A 17,247-nucleotide genomic window follows, 5' to 3' on the forward strand; every position below is an offset into this window, starting at 1 on the left:
CTGGCCTACCTTGAACAGGACATTCCATCTCCCATTTCTGTCTTTAAGCTGGCTATCCCACATTCATGAAATGGTTTCTCTCTTTGCTTCTGCTTCTTAGTTTCCCTGACTTCCCTTAAGACTCAACTTTAATCCCATCTTCAAGAAACCTCACCAAATCTTCCACAGTCAGGGGTGGGGAACCTGCAGTCTCAGGCCACACATAGCCTTCTAGGTCCTTGAGTGTGGCCTTTTGACTGAGTCCAAGTTTTATAGAACAAATCCTTTTATTAAAGGGATTCTGTTAAAGGGCTGCACTTGAGGGTTTAGAGGGCCATGTGTGGCCTCAAGGCTACAGGTTCTCCACCCCTGCCACACCTACTGCACCCCTCCCTCCTCCCTACCCTCGCAAGGTGGCATTATTTTCCCTTTTGAGGTTACATCTACTCTATATGTGTCTTGTGCACCTAATCACTGCATGTTGAGCTCCTTGAGGACAGGAGCTGTTTTACCATTCTTTGTATCCCTAGATTTCAGCACAGAATCTGACACATAGCAGACATTCAATAAATGGCTTTTGATTGACTGATTCTTCCTTTTTTCCTACTTAAAGAAATTTTTCTTAATAGCACTTGAGAGATAGGAACCCTAGTTCTGCTATTTTATTTTCTCTTCCCTCTCTCTTATCCCTTCCTGATCCAAAAGGATAATTCCACCTTTTCCTTTCCTTACTCTTTTTCGATCTATCTTCTTGTCTCTCTTTAGTAATTTTTTTCTCTACCTCCCCCTACTCTTAGTTTCTTCTCCTGATTTATCTACGCCAAACTATACTAACTTGACTTCAGTAACAGCTGGAATTAATTGAATGATCACTGCATTCTTTGAGTACCACAGTACTGAATGGTAAATACTGGGCATGTGCTTATGTAGGCATACTCTACTTAAGACATCCCTCTCATCTTTTATTGTCAGTTCTTTATAGCTCTATTTTTGAAGGCTGGGTTTCTGATCTTAAGAGATAAATTTTACACCATTCAAATATGTTCTGTATAGCATCTTAAAGGCTGAGATCTTAACAGTTTTGATTAAATTAATGTTTTAGCAACTACACTAGGAAAACATGTCTTCTGTTCTTGACATTGGAAACAAACTCAAATTCAACTAAAATTAAAAGGCCCACCAAGAAACCCACACACATTCCACAGAGCCTTTAGAAAAGAAAGACCTTTTGAATTATACCAGTGAATTAGAGATAATGCTTCAATCTTCATATGGAAAGCACTAGTGGTTAAATTATCTCTTGTTTAGGCCCCAGGAAAGACAGATCACTGGAGCTGGTTGATCTGCTTCTTTGTGTTGTCTCCTCAGATTATTATTCTGCTTTCTCCTCAGATTATTATCCTACTTTCTGACTCTATCAGGGTCTGGCCTGTTAACCTAGAGTTTACTCATTTTAAAACTCTTTCAATATAAAAGTCATTAATTTTTTACAAAGATGTTATTAAAATTTTTCTAATTCAGTACCATATAAATAATTATTAATTATAACCATAGGTTATAGAAATGTGCAGAAGAAGCATTTTGAAAGCAACGAAAATAAAAGCAGGATTCTTCTTGTCCTACCTCTTACATTGGTGCTTCCTAACCTCTTTGGAGTTGGAAATAAATTCTAAGTTTATCTCTTATGGCATTTCCTTACTTTGTATTATGGACCCCTTTGATAGTCTGGTTAAGCCTATGGACTGCTTCTCTGAATTATATTTTTAAACATAGAGGATTTCAGAGGAAGGAAACCAAATTAATGTTGCCAAGTATCTTATAGAAAGAACTTAAAGAATTCTTTAAAAAAATTTCTCTTGCCTGGAAATTTCCTGAGCCTTGTATGAACTGGTCAGAACCCAAGTAACCTTTCCCTTCTTCTTTTGTGAACCCAAAGCAAAAAGACTAAGATTTAACCATAAGCCCTAGCTATGATAGTGGTGGCCACGATGCCCATAAAACCACCATGTTGGGCCCCACTAATGTCCATACTAGTGGTACTGAACAATGGTAATAAAATATTTTCAAGGTGTTGTAATAAAACAGAAATGCTTATGAATAGGAAGAATGAATTATGCTTATGTAGTAAAAAAAAGGTACTAAAATACTAGATACCACTTTGAAATTGCTAGATATTAGGGTGGTTTACTGCCTAGGGTTTGTCTAGCACTGTAAAGAACTATCCTTTGTTATATTTTTTTTTCTCTAATTATTTTGCATTTTTCTTTCAAAGAACACCATCCTTTGCATGCCTTGTTGTAGAAGAACAACATTATAGGGCTGACTTGACTTGTCTTTCTTTTGTTTCAGTTACTGAGGTCGCAAGAGAAGACACCCTGGTTTTGAAGATTGGCTCTGTCGCCATGGCTCCTCAGGCTGACAACCCACTTAGCAGAACTGTCCTTAGAAAAGACATTTACCAGTAAGTGTATTCTCTTTGTGTCTAGCCAACCGCAATTTCATTTTGTGAGGACAGGCCCTGATCTATAAAAGTGCAGCACGATGGGGCCTCCAGAGATACTTTTTGTTTAGGATCTTTTGATATTCAAAACCAGGTTTTTCTGATTTTCTTCAATTGTGGCTTTAAAAATTCATTCAGACAAATCAAGTCTTTCTGTGAAGTGTTGATGAATAACAGAATCTAAGCATCAAGTCACCATGAAACTGAAGGAGTGCAATTGAAAATGTTTTAATGCATCTTCTTAATCTGACGAAATCTCCAGTCACATAAGAATATAAAGAATGTTCTAGGACTACCATTTCCCATTGTAGTCAAATTGTATCTAGGAGTCAGTTTTCATAATGGAAATGTAAGCAGTTATTTGCAGTGTAGGACTATGGATGTCATGTGGATCAAAGCTGTAAAGAAAAGCATACTTCTGAGGAGAAATTTCACAGTAAACACATTTTCTGTGAAAATGTCATGCTCTGGAGTTTGTCACTAAGCATGTGTAAACCACAGTAAGCATCTTTGGACAGCAAAACTGGTGAACACATGTAATCAGTATGATAAAAATAATATATGATTCTTACTGAAGTTGGCACTACCCCCGGACATGAAAGTGCAGTTGCAAATAATACCAAGTGAAAAAAGTCACAGAAATACAGATGAACAAGTGTCTTCTACTTCCTGCTCGTATGTTTCTCAGATGTGGCAGTCTCTCCTCTCACTCGTTGTCTCTTCCCCTCCTTCCCTCTCCCTGTCTCCCTCCTTTCTCTCCCTCCCCTTTCCTTTCCTTCTTTTTCTCTATCTGTCTCTCTCTCTTTCCCCTTCTCTTTCCCCTCTCTCCTTTTTCTCCACCTCTCTCCTCTCTTCTCTCTCTCTCCTGCACTCTTAATAGACATTAGTGCTAAGAAATGACTCTGATTATTGTGAAGCAGTTACTCTCTAAAAGATGACAGTTATTTTACTCTTTCCAGCCTGGAGATTTTAGGAAGGCGAACTCTACCCTAAAGATCATCTAAACAATATTTTTTTTCTCTTTCAATTGTTTATAAGATTCTTCATCTGATATAATTAGTTGCAGTTTTGTAGTTTGATAAATTTAAATACAAAGTATTATTCCTTTAAATGAGTAAAATAGTTTCCCTTAAGAATCTTTCGTAAGATGATACAAATTTTTAATAGAAAGGGCCTTAGAGATGATAATATAGTCTAATTTCCTCATTTTACTGATGAGGATACTAAGAGTAGGAAAGTTTAAGTATGCATCTGACCATGTCATCCCCCCCCCCCCCCCTTTAATAAAACCTTTCCCCTTCCTTGTAACCTCCTGAATCCAATGTAAAATTCTCCATTTGACATTTAGAACTGACTACTATTTACCTTTGCAGTCTTCTTACACCTTACTTCCCTCATATCTCACTGGCTGTTCTTTGGGCCTGGAATTTTCTGTCTCCTGACATCCCTGTTTTTTGCCTTTCCTTGTATCCCCAGCACTTAGCACAGTGTGCTGTTTAACTGACTGACTAAAATCCCATCTTCTACTACAGGAGATTTTTCCCAATTCCCCCTAATACTAATGCTTTCCTTTTGTTGATTTCCTCCAATTTATCCTATATAAAACTTGTTTGTACACAAGTTATCCCTTACCCCTCTGCCCTCCTCCCAGTAGACTAGGAGCTCCTTGAAAGTGAGGATGTTTTTTTGCCTTTTTTGGGGGGTAGGGTATCCCCAGAACTTAAAACAGTGCCTGTCATATAGTAGGCACTGAATACATGCTTGTAGACTGACTGATGGCCGTGGTCATAAAACTAATGGTAAAATAAGAAATGAAACCTTTGAAAACAGGCCTTAAATATTATTTGCTTCACCACTCCAACAAATGAAAAAAATCCCTTTAAAACATCCCTAACAAATAGTCTTACATTCTCTTACCTGAATATCTCCAAGGCTGGGGAGTCTTATTCTGAGTTGTTTCAGAGGTCAGAATTAGGACTAGTAAATAGAATTCATAGGGAGGCGTATTTCTTTTCAATTTAAAGAACAACTTTCTAATAACTAAAAGTATTTAAAAACAGAATGGAATTTTTTGAGAGAGAACCCCTCAGCCTTCTAACTCTTGAGAAATCAGAGCTGCTCTAGATTAAGGCAGGTTCCAGTCACCCACTTCTATTTGGATTTACCTCTGGAAAGTTAGCATAGTTTAGGGCTTGTTATAGTCTTAACAAGAGTGGCTCAGTTTGAAGATGGCTGTTATGTTCACTTCTATAATCCATGTCTTTTGGCTCCTTTAACATGAGGCAGAAATATAGGAAAAATACCTTTAGAGGACAAAGTGAAAAATATATGTCTTAAATTTTTCTACATTTTGTTAAAATTACCCTCTTGAAATACCTTCTACCATATTTATCTCTTCCCTTCTCCTCTAAGACTGGGTGGGTATTCTTCAGGGAGGGCTCTGTCTGGTCCTTGATGGAAGAAGACCAATCTCTAACCAAAAAAGGGAAGACTTTATTCCCACCCATGAACCGGAATACAGGCAGCTCCACTCATATGCACGAATGGCTCATTAATTCCATGTGCAGAGCAAAAGAAATGCTATTTAAGCATGGGGTAAGGAGGGCAAATACAGGAGTCCTTCATAGATGACTACCACATAGAATGTCATCTGAATACTTTAAGTAGAATAAACATTTCACACAGGCTGATTAGATATTCATAATATGTGTTACCATTAGCATGATATTTTTCTACTTTAATAGATTACAGCCTGGTAGCCATCATCCTAACATTTATTAAACAAGCCATTATATGCCATGCACATACCAGGATGCAGCTGTGTAGATAGTGTGCATTAGACTCTTAGTTCCTTCTGCCTTCTGACTCTTGAGAAATCAGAGCTGTTCTAGATTAAGGCAGGTTTCAGTCACCCACTTCTATTTGGATTTTACCTCTGGAAAGTTAGCATAGTTTAGGGCTTGTTATAGTCTTAACAAGAGTGGCTCAGTTTCAGGGTTGTCCTCATCATTGTAATCTTCTCAAAGACTGATCTATGGAACCACATTAAAGCCCAAAACCTTTCCATGAAGTAAAGATAATTTCCTGATGTGCCATGGTACTAAGTTGATTTCTAGAGGCTTCCTCAGAAACTGAGGCCAGCCTAGAATGGGATAGAAACATTTCAGATTTGTCTAAACCCACTAGTGAGATGGTTGTGGGGCTCCTAAATATGAACACGGATTTGAAGAATGGCTTCCTCATGGCCAGTTGTTTTTGAATAGCGTGTTGGAAAGGACCTGTGTTGTCTGTGACTTCACTTTATTGATACACAGAATGTCCCACACTATCTCTGGGCAAAATAACCAGTGGCACCTTTTTGAAAGCTTACATTCTAAAGCAATTTCTGAATAATAAACACAAGTAGAGTACACATGAAGGAACATCAAAAATGTTTCAAGATCTCACTATTGGCTATTTAAAGTAATGTTTCATCAGCATCAAAGGATGCAGAATGGCAGTAGAGATGGCATTGTAATGAAGTGATTTGTGTGGGAATGGCCCAGTTTAAGCAAAAATGTACCCACAACAACAAAAGCTGGCCCCTTTTTCTGATGGTTCCATTAGGCACATAGTCATAATGAAGGGAATAATATACATGCCTGAGTCTTTTGGTCCAGTTCTATGTTAAATTGATATTCTTCTGTTTCTTCTTGGAAAGTGAGCATATTATCAATTTCAGCATCTCTCCAGAAGCAAGTCTTTGCTGGGACATTTATAGCATAAGAATTCTCTCTGAGGGCCAGCTAGATGGCACAGTGGATAGAACACTGGCCCTGAAGTCAGGAGGACCTGAGTTCAAATCCAGCCTCAGACCAAATACTTGACACTTACTAGCTGCGTGACCCTGGGCAAGTCACTTAACCCCAATTGCCTTAAAAAAAAATAAATTAAAAAAAAAAGAATTCTCTCTGTGTACTGTTTGCAGATGACAAGAGAATTACTTCGCACACTTATTCCTTTCATGAAATATAATTTCATTATATTTTAAGTTTGTCTTTGATACAAGTTGCTAAATTTAATTTACCTTATGTGTGTGTGTCTATATCAAGTAAAATGTGGAAATTTACATATATATTCCTTATTGTTCATTATTGATCAGGACCAAGTAAATATTTAAGGGTATACTTAGATGGTGGGGAGGGCACGGGATGGAATTTGGAGGAACAGAGAAAGGGAGTAGGAAAAGATGTTATCAGGGAAGAGTAGGGAAAACATACTGTTCAAGAGAGGGGGTAGTTTAATAGTGTTAGTCAGACCAATACTAGACTCCATTTTGGGTGCTACATTTTAGAAAGGACATAAACAAGCAGGAGTGTACGTACATCAGGGAGACCAGATAGTGACAGGGACTAGAGAACATGTCTTGTCAGGATTATTTGAAGGAATGAGTGATGTTTCATCTAGAAACCAGAAGACATGATAGCAGTCTTTACGTGTCTGAAGGACTAACATGTGGAAGATGCATTGGATTTGTTTTGTCTAGGCCTAGAGGGCAGACCAAGATGCAGAAAGTAGAAACTGCTGATGGCTGATGGGAGCCTTTCTGAGGAAAAGCTTCCTATGATTCCAGATTTACAAATGTATTAGGAGCTGCCCCTGGAAGTGATGGTTTCTCCCTCATTGGAAATCCTCAAGCAGAGGCTTGGGAACCATGAGATGTGTAGTGGAGGTGCAGGATAGCCCAGAGAGCCTCAGAGTCCTCTGCAACTCACAGATTGCATGATTCTGATTTGGAAAATTAATTCTGATTTGGCAACATTGATAGAGCAGTGTTAAGCATTCTTCTACCTGGAGTAAGTGTAAAGATAAGGACAGGGGGTGGTCTGGACCTTGGATTTCATTGGTGAAACATGCCCAGCACTACCTTGTGGAGCTGCCCAGAGTATTGAGAGGTGAGTTAATGACTTGATCAAGGTCTCACAGCCAGAATACTACATCAGATGTAAAATTTAAATGCCAGTTTTGCTGCCTCCAAGACCAAGCTCTCTATCCATTATGCCACATTGTCTCTCATAATATAGTCAAGATTCTTAAGAAGTTGTGTACTTTAGGAGAAAGAGCCCTAAACTTGAAGTCAGAGGAAATGGGTTCAAATCCCAGCTCTCCTCCAACTTAATTCATCACTGTGGGGTTAAGTTTCATGGATGTCAAGAGGAGAGTCATTCTACAGCATCTCCCATTTTGTTGTTGGAAAGAAAGTTTTCATCAGTAAAAAGTTCATTCTTGTATTGATCTCTGTAATTTCAATATAGTGGTCTAGGTTTAGGTTTTGGGGCCCAGCAGATAAAGTGTCTCCAATATGACATATCTTGAGGTACTTAAAAGCACAGTTCATACCCTCTATGAGTTTTCATTTCTATAGGATAAACATCCCAGGTCCTTCAACCAGTTTCCAAAGCCACACCTGCAGGGGACGCATGCCAGCAATCAAGCTGCTGAATACCACATGTGGTCCCACACAAAGCTGTAAAGTAAATGACTTGGTTTTCTTATGAAGCTCATAAACTGTGAATGCAGCTCCAGAAAAGGAGTTCCAGAACCATTTTAAATAATGTCACTGTGGTTGAAGTTGGAAGTATGTATAGTTAACCAAAGGGATAACTATGAAGGGGGCAATGCTTCCCTGGAGAATGGCAGCTGACATGTATGTAGCACTTTTTAGAAGATTGTTTTCTAATGGACATTGTCTCATTTAGTTCTCCAATTTGGTGAGGTCTAGTTAGTGCAGTCTTACTGATCCTCTTCTGTAAAATGAAGGAGTTGGCCTGGATGGCCACTAGAATCCCAGCTCTGAATCTGTAATTCTTTGGTGAGACAACCAAGGCCAAGTGAGGTTAATGAAGCAGCATGCCTGCTGCCAGACAGGTAGTAAGTAACAGAAAGATTTGAACGTAGGTCCTCTTGATTCATATCCAGTATTCTTATTCCTGCTCTTATGATTGCCTCCTTTTGGGTTAATATGCTCTAGTATGACTTTTTTTTAAAGACTTGTTACCTTATCCTACCTTATACGTGGCTGCTGTAGTATTTTAGTACATTCTTCAAAAGTAAAAGCACTTCTAAAGCAATTATCATTTATAAGTTGCAGTTTTATTTTCTCCTGGATACTTTTCATTGGAGGAAATACTCAAAGAAGAAAGCACAGCTCTTATCTTCTACTTTTCACTATGCTATTGTATCTTTTCCCCCCTGAAATGTGTATGTCTTCTTAGAGTAGATTATCTAGCCTTGGCTTTCTTTAATATAAGCAACTCAGATTTCACCAGAGGGTAATGGCTTTAAGTCACTTTAGTTATTAGAGGAAGGTTTAAACTGACAAAGTAAAAGAGTCGCATATCCCAATTTCCATTTCTGGCTCCAAGCCACACACTCTATTTCCTCTTGTTTGTTAATGGAAGACAATAAAACAAGCTGGTATCTGAATCATTTTGTCCATGATAGTTTGGAGACTAAGCTATTGCCTTGTTATCTGAGATGCTTCTCCTTCTGGCTTTATTGGCCTTTAGCATTTGTCTGATCTTAATAACCACTTGAATGAACAACACTTGTATATCTTGTTAACAAATTTTTTGAACATATTTTCTCATTACATCGGTGACAACTTGATATAGAACAAAAACTCCATTGTTTTTATCTTGAGATCATCTGACCCCAGTAAATCTCGCTGAAAGAAAGTGTTATTATTTTTCGTCAAAATAATAAAAAGCAACCCTATTTCTGAAGGTTGGTGTAATTAATGTTATTCTGCCAAGTAAACACTGCAGGCAAACATTAGCAAGTACATGATATGTTCAGAAAGTTATCACAAGTTACATTAAGAGCATTGTTTTCTTAGTCATTTGCAGTCCAAAAGCATGGCCTTTGTTATATTCATTTTTGAACAATCAGAGAGTCAGTGTGCTGTAGTGAATAGAGAGCTAGCTGGTCTCAAAGCCAGAAAGGCCTGAGTTCAAGTGTGACATATAGTGGCTGTGTGATCCTTTAAAATTCAGTGCTCTTTCCAATTGTCTTAGATGATACGTTGTAGAAAAGGTACTGATTTGCATTGGTAGTTTCCTATCACACTAGTGAGCATCATATAATTAACTAGATAATATAGGGAGAAACAAAGTCAATAAGAGATTTTGCTCTGTATGCTCTACAAAAAAAAAAAAGAATAGAGAAGAAGAAAGAAGGATGGAAGGAAAGAAAGAAAAAAAAGGAAGTGGATAGGTAGGAAGGTTCAATGGTCCTTTTCAAGTTTAACCTGTAAAAAGGAAAGGAATAAATATGATTTACCTATTTGGAGTTGATAAATATTTTTCCCTTAAAATGTAGAATTCAGTAATAGTCATTACCACCTGAAATACTATATGGTGTGGAAGGCCAGAGAATAACAGTATAGACTAGGCATGTCATGTCAAGCTTTTGATTTTTTCAGTTGTTCAGTTGTGTTGGGCAGCATGATTGGGTTTGGGGTATATTCAAATAAATGAAATAATACTCCTTTTTATGATAGGGTTCTCCTGTATTGGCATGTAGCTTATGGGATACAGTTCATGTATCCTCTCTTTGTTGTGGTCACATTTTCTATAAAATTCACAGACCCCATTTTCCACTGAAATTTAATTTTGGGAATGTTTAATTGAAAGCTTTTTGTAGGCAAACAAAGACTTGACTAATCAAGCACTTTAAAGGACTAAAGAAACAAACATTGACACTGCTGGTGAAAGAATATGGAAACCTGAACCAAGCTAACAAAGGCATAATTGTTTATTCTTACAAGCCTTGACTCAGTGTATCTTTGCAGTGCTGCTTTAACAATAAGCACCACTAAGCAGTATCCATTTTAAAGGCTATTTCAATTATGTGAGGCTTACATTTTTTGCTTTGGTAATTTTACTACTGCAAAATGTATGCTTTTACCATACTTCGACCAAGTAACTCCCTATCCATCCCTCAATTGCTTGGTATTCCACATATTTGAATGTATTCTGAGTCAATTCACAATCCCTCAAAACTTAACTTAAAAAATAAACCGTAATTAATATATTGCTATTGGTCTACAAGCTTGTCTGTTCTGACCTCCACCAGCAGCATTATGTTTTTTTAGTTGCATTAGCTATGTAAAGGGAAGTGGATAAAAAAGAATGGCAGGATGGAACGCAAGAAACGGAAGGATCTGCAGGAGGGAAGTGGCAACCATAGAAGTAAGCCACCAGAGAGGTGAGTGAAAATAAAGGCAAAGAGGGAGTTAAAGGAAGAAGTAAAAGAAAGAAGTGAAGTCTGATAGAAAAGAATGAGAGGGATGCTAGTTGTCTACTCCTTTAGGGTACATACATGTTTCGTTGAAAAGAAAAAAGAAACGAAGAGTTTTCCTTACATTCTTTAGTCTGCTTCAGCCTGTTACACATTTTCAGCTTACCACCATTTCTGTACTTGTAAACCTTGCCCAGCTTTCTCTTTAGCCTTATATAAGTTTCACAACTATTGTAATTTTTGCTAATATGAATAAGAATACTTTAATTATGCAAGTATAAAGGAAATGTTCTCTGTAAATGAAGAGTGCTTTCAGTTCTCCACCTCCTCAACACCAGGGCAGTATTACTTATCACATTACCTACAGAGGTGGATCAAGGCAGTGAGTTAATATATTTTCCACCTGTAGTTTGTATGAGATAAGTATATCTGAATTGGATAGATGAGATTGGTCATTTCAATGATTCTTTATATTGTACATCACCATGGAATCTGAGAGTTAGTAAAAAGGCTTTGATAGTTGCCTGGTCCAAACCATACCTGAGCAGAAACAATCCTTTATGAAAATCTCTAACAAGTAATCAATTCATTTTCCACTTGAAGACTTCCAGTGATGAAGAGCTCACTACTTCCTAGGGAAGCCCATTTCACTTCTGTACGTTTATATATCTTAAGAAGTTTTTCCTTTTATTTTCCTTATATTCTCTTTGCCTTAAATCTGGTTAGGTAAACAAATGAGATAATACTTAAAGTAAAGAGCTTAGCACAGCGGTTGACACATAGTTTGTGCTATGTCAGTGTTACCTATAACAACAATGATGATGAGCAATTATTAGCTTATTATTATTGTAGAATTATTTAATTTTAGATTTGAAAGAAACCTTTAAATGTCTTATAATCCACTTCTGTCACTTTACAAAGGAGAAAACTCAATCCCCAATAAGTATGATGTGACTTGCCTGAGAACATAAATCTGGGAGTAGAATACAGGTTTTATTCCCAGATCAGAGACATTGTGTCTGGCCCACACTTATGTCTCCAATTATTAGTTATTTTTTAATCTTGCCTGTGTTCCATTTATGAAGTTTTGATAAATTGTGTATAATCTTAATGCTGAATCAGTCGACCAAAAATATTTATTGGATGTTTACCATTTACAAGGTGTTATATTTGATACCAAAGGGAGAACAGAGAAGAAATAAAGTACAATCCCTGCTCTCCCTTCCCCATCCCCCACCAATGAGCTTATTACACAGAACAAAATTAGAGCTTTCCAAAGTGTTTTAGGCTAGCTATGGATGCCCCTCACTGGATGTCTTCAAGAAAAGGTTGGCTAATGGCTTATCATGAATGTTATAGAGAGAATTCCTACTCAGGTAGGGTTGGACCAGATGGCATCTGTGGTCCTTTCTAGCTCTGAGATCTTGTGAATAAATGCCAGCATCAAACTTAAGTGTCAAGTGAATGATAAGAATAAGTAACTCCTGGAGTTCAGCTAGGGTGGTCAGGGAAGGCTTGGCTGAGGAGTCCTAACTCATTTGAGATGACCTTTGGAAGGTGGATAAGATTTAGAGACTTAGAAGAATGGGAAGGACATTTATAGCTCAAAGGAATGAGGTGAACACAGGAGTGGAAGCAGGAAAGCATAAGGTATGTTGGAGTGACAATCAATTGACTAGTCTTAACAAGTTTCTTGAAGGAAACATGAGGAAAAGACTTTTTGATGTCTTCGAATTGTTATTTACTTAACTTTCAAAAATCAAAATGTAAAACAAGCAAGTTATTACAATTAAATACTTTTTTAAAGTGTGAGTAGACATTGGATCCTCAATAATGATTTACTAGGAAGAGAAATTTAGTCTCCCTACCTCCCCACCTTCTTTTTTTTTTTTTGCCCTTTTAGTGCTTTTTTATCCTGTTCCTCATCCCTTTCTTTGTCTGTTCTTTTCTTCTCACTTTTCCTCTCCTCCCCCTCCTCCTTTTTATCTTTGCTTCCTAGCCTTCCTATCCACTTCCATCCCTCCTTCGTTTCTTTTCCTTGGTTTCTGCTTCCCTTTCATTTTTAATTTAGTCCTTTTTTTGTATTCATTTTACGTTATTATTTTCTTTCATTGTTGTTTTCCATCATTTTCTCCATCAAGCCCTATAGGTAAGCTAAGCAGTCTTAACCCTGAAGTTTTTCTTATTTATAAAATTTTCAGATAATTAAACATATCTTGCTATTATATAGAGAATTTCATGGCTATAAGAAAATTGTTTTTAAAATAAAGTAAAATAAAAATATTCAAAACATGGAGAAAGCAATATCAAATCAACAAATATTTGTTTGGTACTTACCATGCACAAAAATCTGTTTTTAAAGAATTGAAGAACTTCAGTTCACATGCCTCTCTCAGTATTTGGCCAGGAGGAATTTTTCAACTCCATTGCTAAATATAGATGACACAGGTACTATCAGAAGTTCTGAAGTTGGGGAGAAAGGACTTGATCTACATAGCGTTAAGAGAAGAACACATGTCATAGGTCTAGAATCCCGTATTTGGAGTTAAGACTTTGTGTCTGTGTGCAGGGGAAGATTCTTGAGGGCTTAAGTACCAGTATTACCTACCAACTCTGTCAGCTAAAGAGCTGGAACTAATCTGTCATCAAGGACACCATTTGACAAAGAATTAAGTTATAAAACTGGAGCTAAGAAGAGTATGCATCACATGCAGAAAGGCCCAGGTGGTAGATATGCAAAGATTCTGTAACTTTCAAGATTTCCCCGTAATTTGTTACTGTATCTTTATAACTCCTAGATCTCTGGACAATACTAATTCTTCCATCTGTCAGGTGTATTGTATTGAGGATTCTTCGGGGCAGTTGAGTTGGGCCAAATGGCTGCTGAGATCTCTTTCCATTGAAAATTCTGGGATTCTTATTTGGTTTCCCAAAATGTCAGTTTCATGGCTTCCAGCTGTCTCCGCTTCTGTCAGTCTCAATGCCCTGGAGGCACTCTCACAGATGAGGAAAGATGCCTAGAAAGATGAAGTGACTAAAGTCAAGCACTGGGCAAATGACAGCAGCGAGTCTTTAAACCAGGTCCTCTGATTTCAGAGTCTGTGTTCTTTCTGCTCTACAATACTGTCACCATTCTATTTGTGGATCCAATATGTAGAGAGATAAATACATACAATGATAGTTGGAAGAGAGGAGGATGGAGAATGCTAACTAGGGGAAACAAGAAAGTCTTACACAGAAGGTGGTTATTTGAGCTGAGCCTTAATGGAAACCAAGGACTCTTGAATGGCAGAAATAAATAGGGAATGCATTGCAGGCTTGGTGGATAACCCAAAATGATTGTTTCAGGAAAAGTCAGGTGGGCCAAATTGACAGGAATATAGAGCATATGAAAGGGAGTAGTGCAAAATGATTCTGGCAAGGTAGGGAGAAGGGAAGAGAATAAGCATTTATATAGCACTTGCTATGTGCCAGGCTCTGTGTTAAGCATTCTACAAATTTTATCTCATTTGATCTTGACAATAACCCTAGGTTATTGAGGTAGGTACTATTACTATCCTTAGTTCAGAGTTGAAGAAACTGAGGTAGACTGAGCTTAAGTGACTTGCTCTGGGTCACGCAACCAGTTACCGTTTGAGGCTAGATTTGAGGTCCAACTCTCCGTCCACTTCTCCTCCAGCTGCCTCAGACAGGCTTAGGCCAGACTATGAAGATCTTTAAATGTCTAGCTGACGGGAGCAGTACTTTTAAAGTTCTTGCATGGAGGAGTGACAGGGTCAAACTTCTGCTTAGGACGATAGTATGGGCAGCTGTGCAGAGCTGCTCTAGACAGGGGCAAGCTGGAGAGTCAGGGGGACTGTTGTAGCTGCAGTCCAAGGTGAAGGTGAAGGCGCTAGTTTTATAAATACAAAGTGGGCAGTTGAGAAGTGCCATAAAGAAGTCAGTAACCTGACTGGATGATGGATGGTTTATGGGTAGTAAGAGCAAAGGGAGAGAAAAGCCTGTGAGAAGGCCAGACCTGTGATTTCTTCAGAGCAGAGCTTCCAGTGAGGACCTTTTTCTACTTGTGCAAATTGGCACCTTCTGTGTGACTCACTATCTTAGAAAGCTGCACAGGGCACCAGTAGGTTGAATGATTTCTCTGCAGCACATGGCAAGTGTATATCATAGGCAAAGACAGAAGAATGTAGAAAGGCTTCCAGAGGAGGCAGCACTGCAGAGGATCTGTGTGCTCTGTAAAGACAACTACCTCTGTAACCCTGGCTCTTCTTAATCACTTCCTTCCTCTTTAGGTATCATTTAAGAGATGTTTAGTGAACATGTAACAAGGAAGGAAGTGATTACGAAGAATCAGGATAGATTCATCAAGGATAGATCATTCCAGATTTACCTTATTTCTCTTTTTTGTCAGGATTACGAAATTGCAAAACTAGAAGAATTCCTTTATTTTTTACCAAAGAATTTGATAAATTATCTCTTTTTCATTGTGGAAAAGACAGAAATATGGACTAGATGCTTTTGGAACTAGTTGAAAAGCCTGACTCAAAGAGTAATTGTTAATGGTTCAATGTCACCTTGACAAGAGGTCTCTACTTGAGTACCCTAGGGATCTATAGTTGGCCTAGTAACTATTTAACATTTTTATCAATGACATTAATAAGGTCAGAGATGACATGCTTATCAAATTTTCAGATGACAGTTAATGGTGGTTGTCAAAATCAAGATCTCCAGAGACCTTGATAGACTTTGAAATGAACCTAATAAAATAAAATTAAGTAGAAATAAATGTAAAATATCTTGGGGATTCAGAAAATCAACTTCACAATCAGGGAGGCATGGTTAGATAGCACTTTGTCTGAAAAAAAAATGTCTAGGGGCTTTAGTAGACTGTATGATGTGATAGCAAGAAAAGCTAATATCATTTTAGGCTGAATTCAGAGAGGAATAGCTTCCAGAAATGAGGTGATAGTCTCACTGTGCTCTACAAACTCATCAGAACTCCTCTAGAGTATTGCTTTGAGTTCTTGACATTACATTTTGAGGCCTGGGAGACCAGGATGAGGAAGAACCTTGAATCCAGGTTATGTGAGGATCTGTTAAAGGGGGTGTATAAGCTGGCTAAGAGGAAAATTAAGATAGATGTGATAAATGTGATTAGGTATTTGAAGGACTCTTGTAGAATGGTTAGACTCATTCTGTTTGGCCCTAGATTATAGAACCAAAGTAATGGATGGAAGTTGAAAAGGGGACAATTTCAAGTTTATACAAGGGGGAAAAAAACAAAACTTGACAATTAGAGCTGATTCTAAGGGGATGGTCTGCCTTGAAAGGTGATAGATATCTATCATTGGAGGTCTTCAAGCAGAGTATCCGTGACCACTTATTGGGATTCCTTTCAGATGGACTAGAAGGCCACCAGTCAGTTCTCTTCCAACTCTATAAATCTGTCATTCTCAGATTTTGTTTATCTGTGTGTATATCTAAACAAAAACTACAGATGGCATCATTTGGAAGAGAATCAGACCAATCTCTCCTTTATAAATGTAGCAACTAATTACTGAGTCGTCAAAATGTACTCTAACATAGATACAGAACACCTTGTCCTTCAAGAGTCAATAGAATTCTGGATAGTATTTTAGAGCTGATTTGTCCAGTTTATTTTATATTGAAATCTTCAAATGTAAACACTTAAGATGTCAGAAAATTATTCTACCTTGAAATATGCTGAAAAAAAATTAAACTATCTGTCTTAATTTATTAGCCTCTAGCAGATATCTTGAATAATAAACTCAGCACCAGTAGGAAATGGAAACTGAACATTGAAGGCAAAAATCACTGAAAATTCAGTGTAAGCTTTTGGTTATTTTGGTGTAGACCTGGGATTTCATTGATGGAGGGAAATTATAGTAGAAAGTTTCCTGCACCATTGCCGGTAAGCAAGTTTCAAGGGCAGAACTCAAACCCAGATCTCTCCTACTCCCAAGACCAGCTTTCCATTCCGTCTACCAAAGTGGTTCTCAAGGATTTAGTTGTGTTAGCCATTCTGATGTGAAGTGTCTTGCATTAAGTAGACAACTAATAGTTTATTGAATGGTAGTTACTTCTTCGAAATGCCACTTTTATCATGCCTTTCTCCTGATCGGAAGTCTTTGATGACTTCCCGTGACTGACAGGATAAAGTGCAAACTCCTTAGTCTGTCATTCAGGATGACTTTCACAGTCTGGTATGAGTCCACTCTCTGCTTGTGTGATCTTACGAAGTCACTTAATTTCTTCGGTTAGCCTGTCACCTAATCCACCTGCAGAATGAAAAAGTTAAACTCTGAGGCCCTTTCTAACACTAGACCTGTGATCCTGGGATCTTTAGCTCCCCCACCTTCTCTTCATGAACCCTTTGCTTCAGCTCAATATATATCCAATAACTGTAACCATTCCCTCAGTTGAATTTTCTCTGTCCTAGCATATAGTAGGCAATTAATAAATACTTG

At 37.8% G+C, this 17,247-nt stretch overlaps 1 protein-coding gene across 3 annotated transcripts in view; it reads left to right on the forward strand.

Moving 5' to 3' along the window:
* Positions 1-17,247, forward strand: part of VPS13B (vacuolar protein sorting 13 homolog B) — a 1,004,773-nt gene that overhangs the window by 581,818 nt on the left and 405,708 nt on the right. For all 3 annotated transcript variants that reach the window (XM_027849971.1, XM_027849973.1, XM_027849972.1), the window contains exon 30: positions 2,329-2,440. In XM_027849971.1, coding sequence (XP_027705772.1) covers positions 2,329-2,440 — 112 coding nt within the window. The remainder of the gene's footprint in view (positions 1-2,328; positions 2,441-17,247) is intronic.

This window comes from Vombatus ursinus, unplaced genomic scaffold (genome assembly GCF_900497805.2).
Source record: "Vombatus ursinus unplaced genomic scaffold, bare-nosed wombat genome assembly UNPS02008961.1, whole genome shotgun sequence".
Classification (NCBI taxonomy): Eukaryota; Metazoa; Chordata; class Mammalia; order Diprotodontia; family Vombatidae; genus Vombatus; species Vombatus ursinus.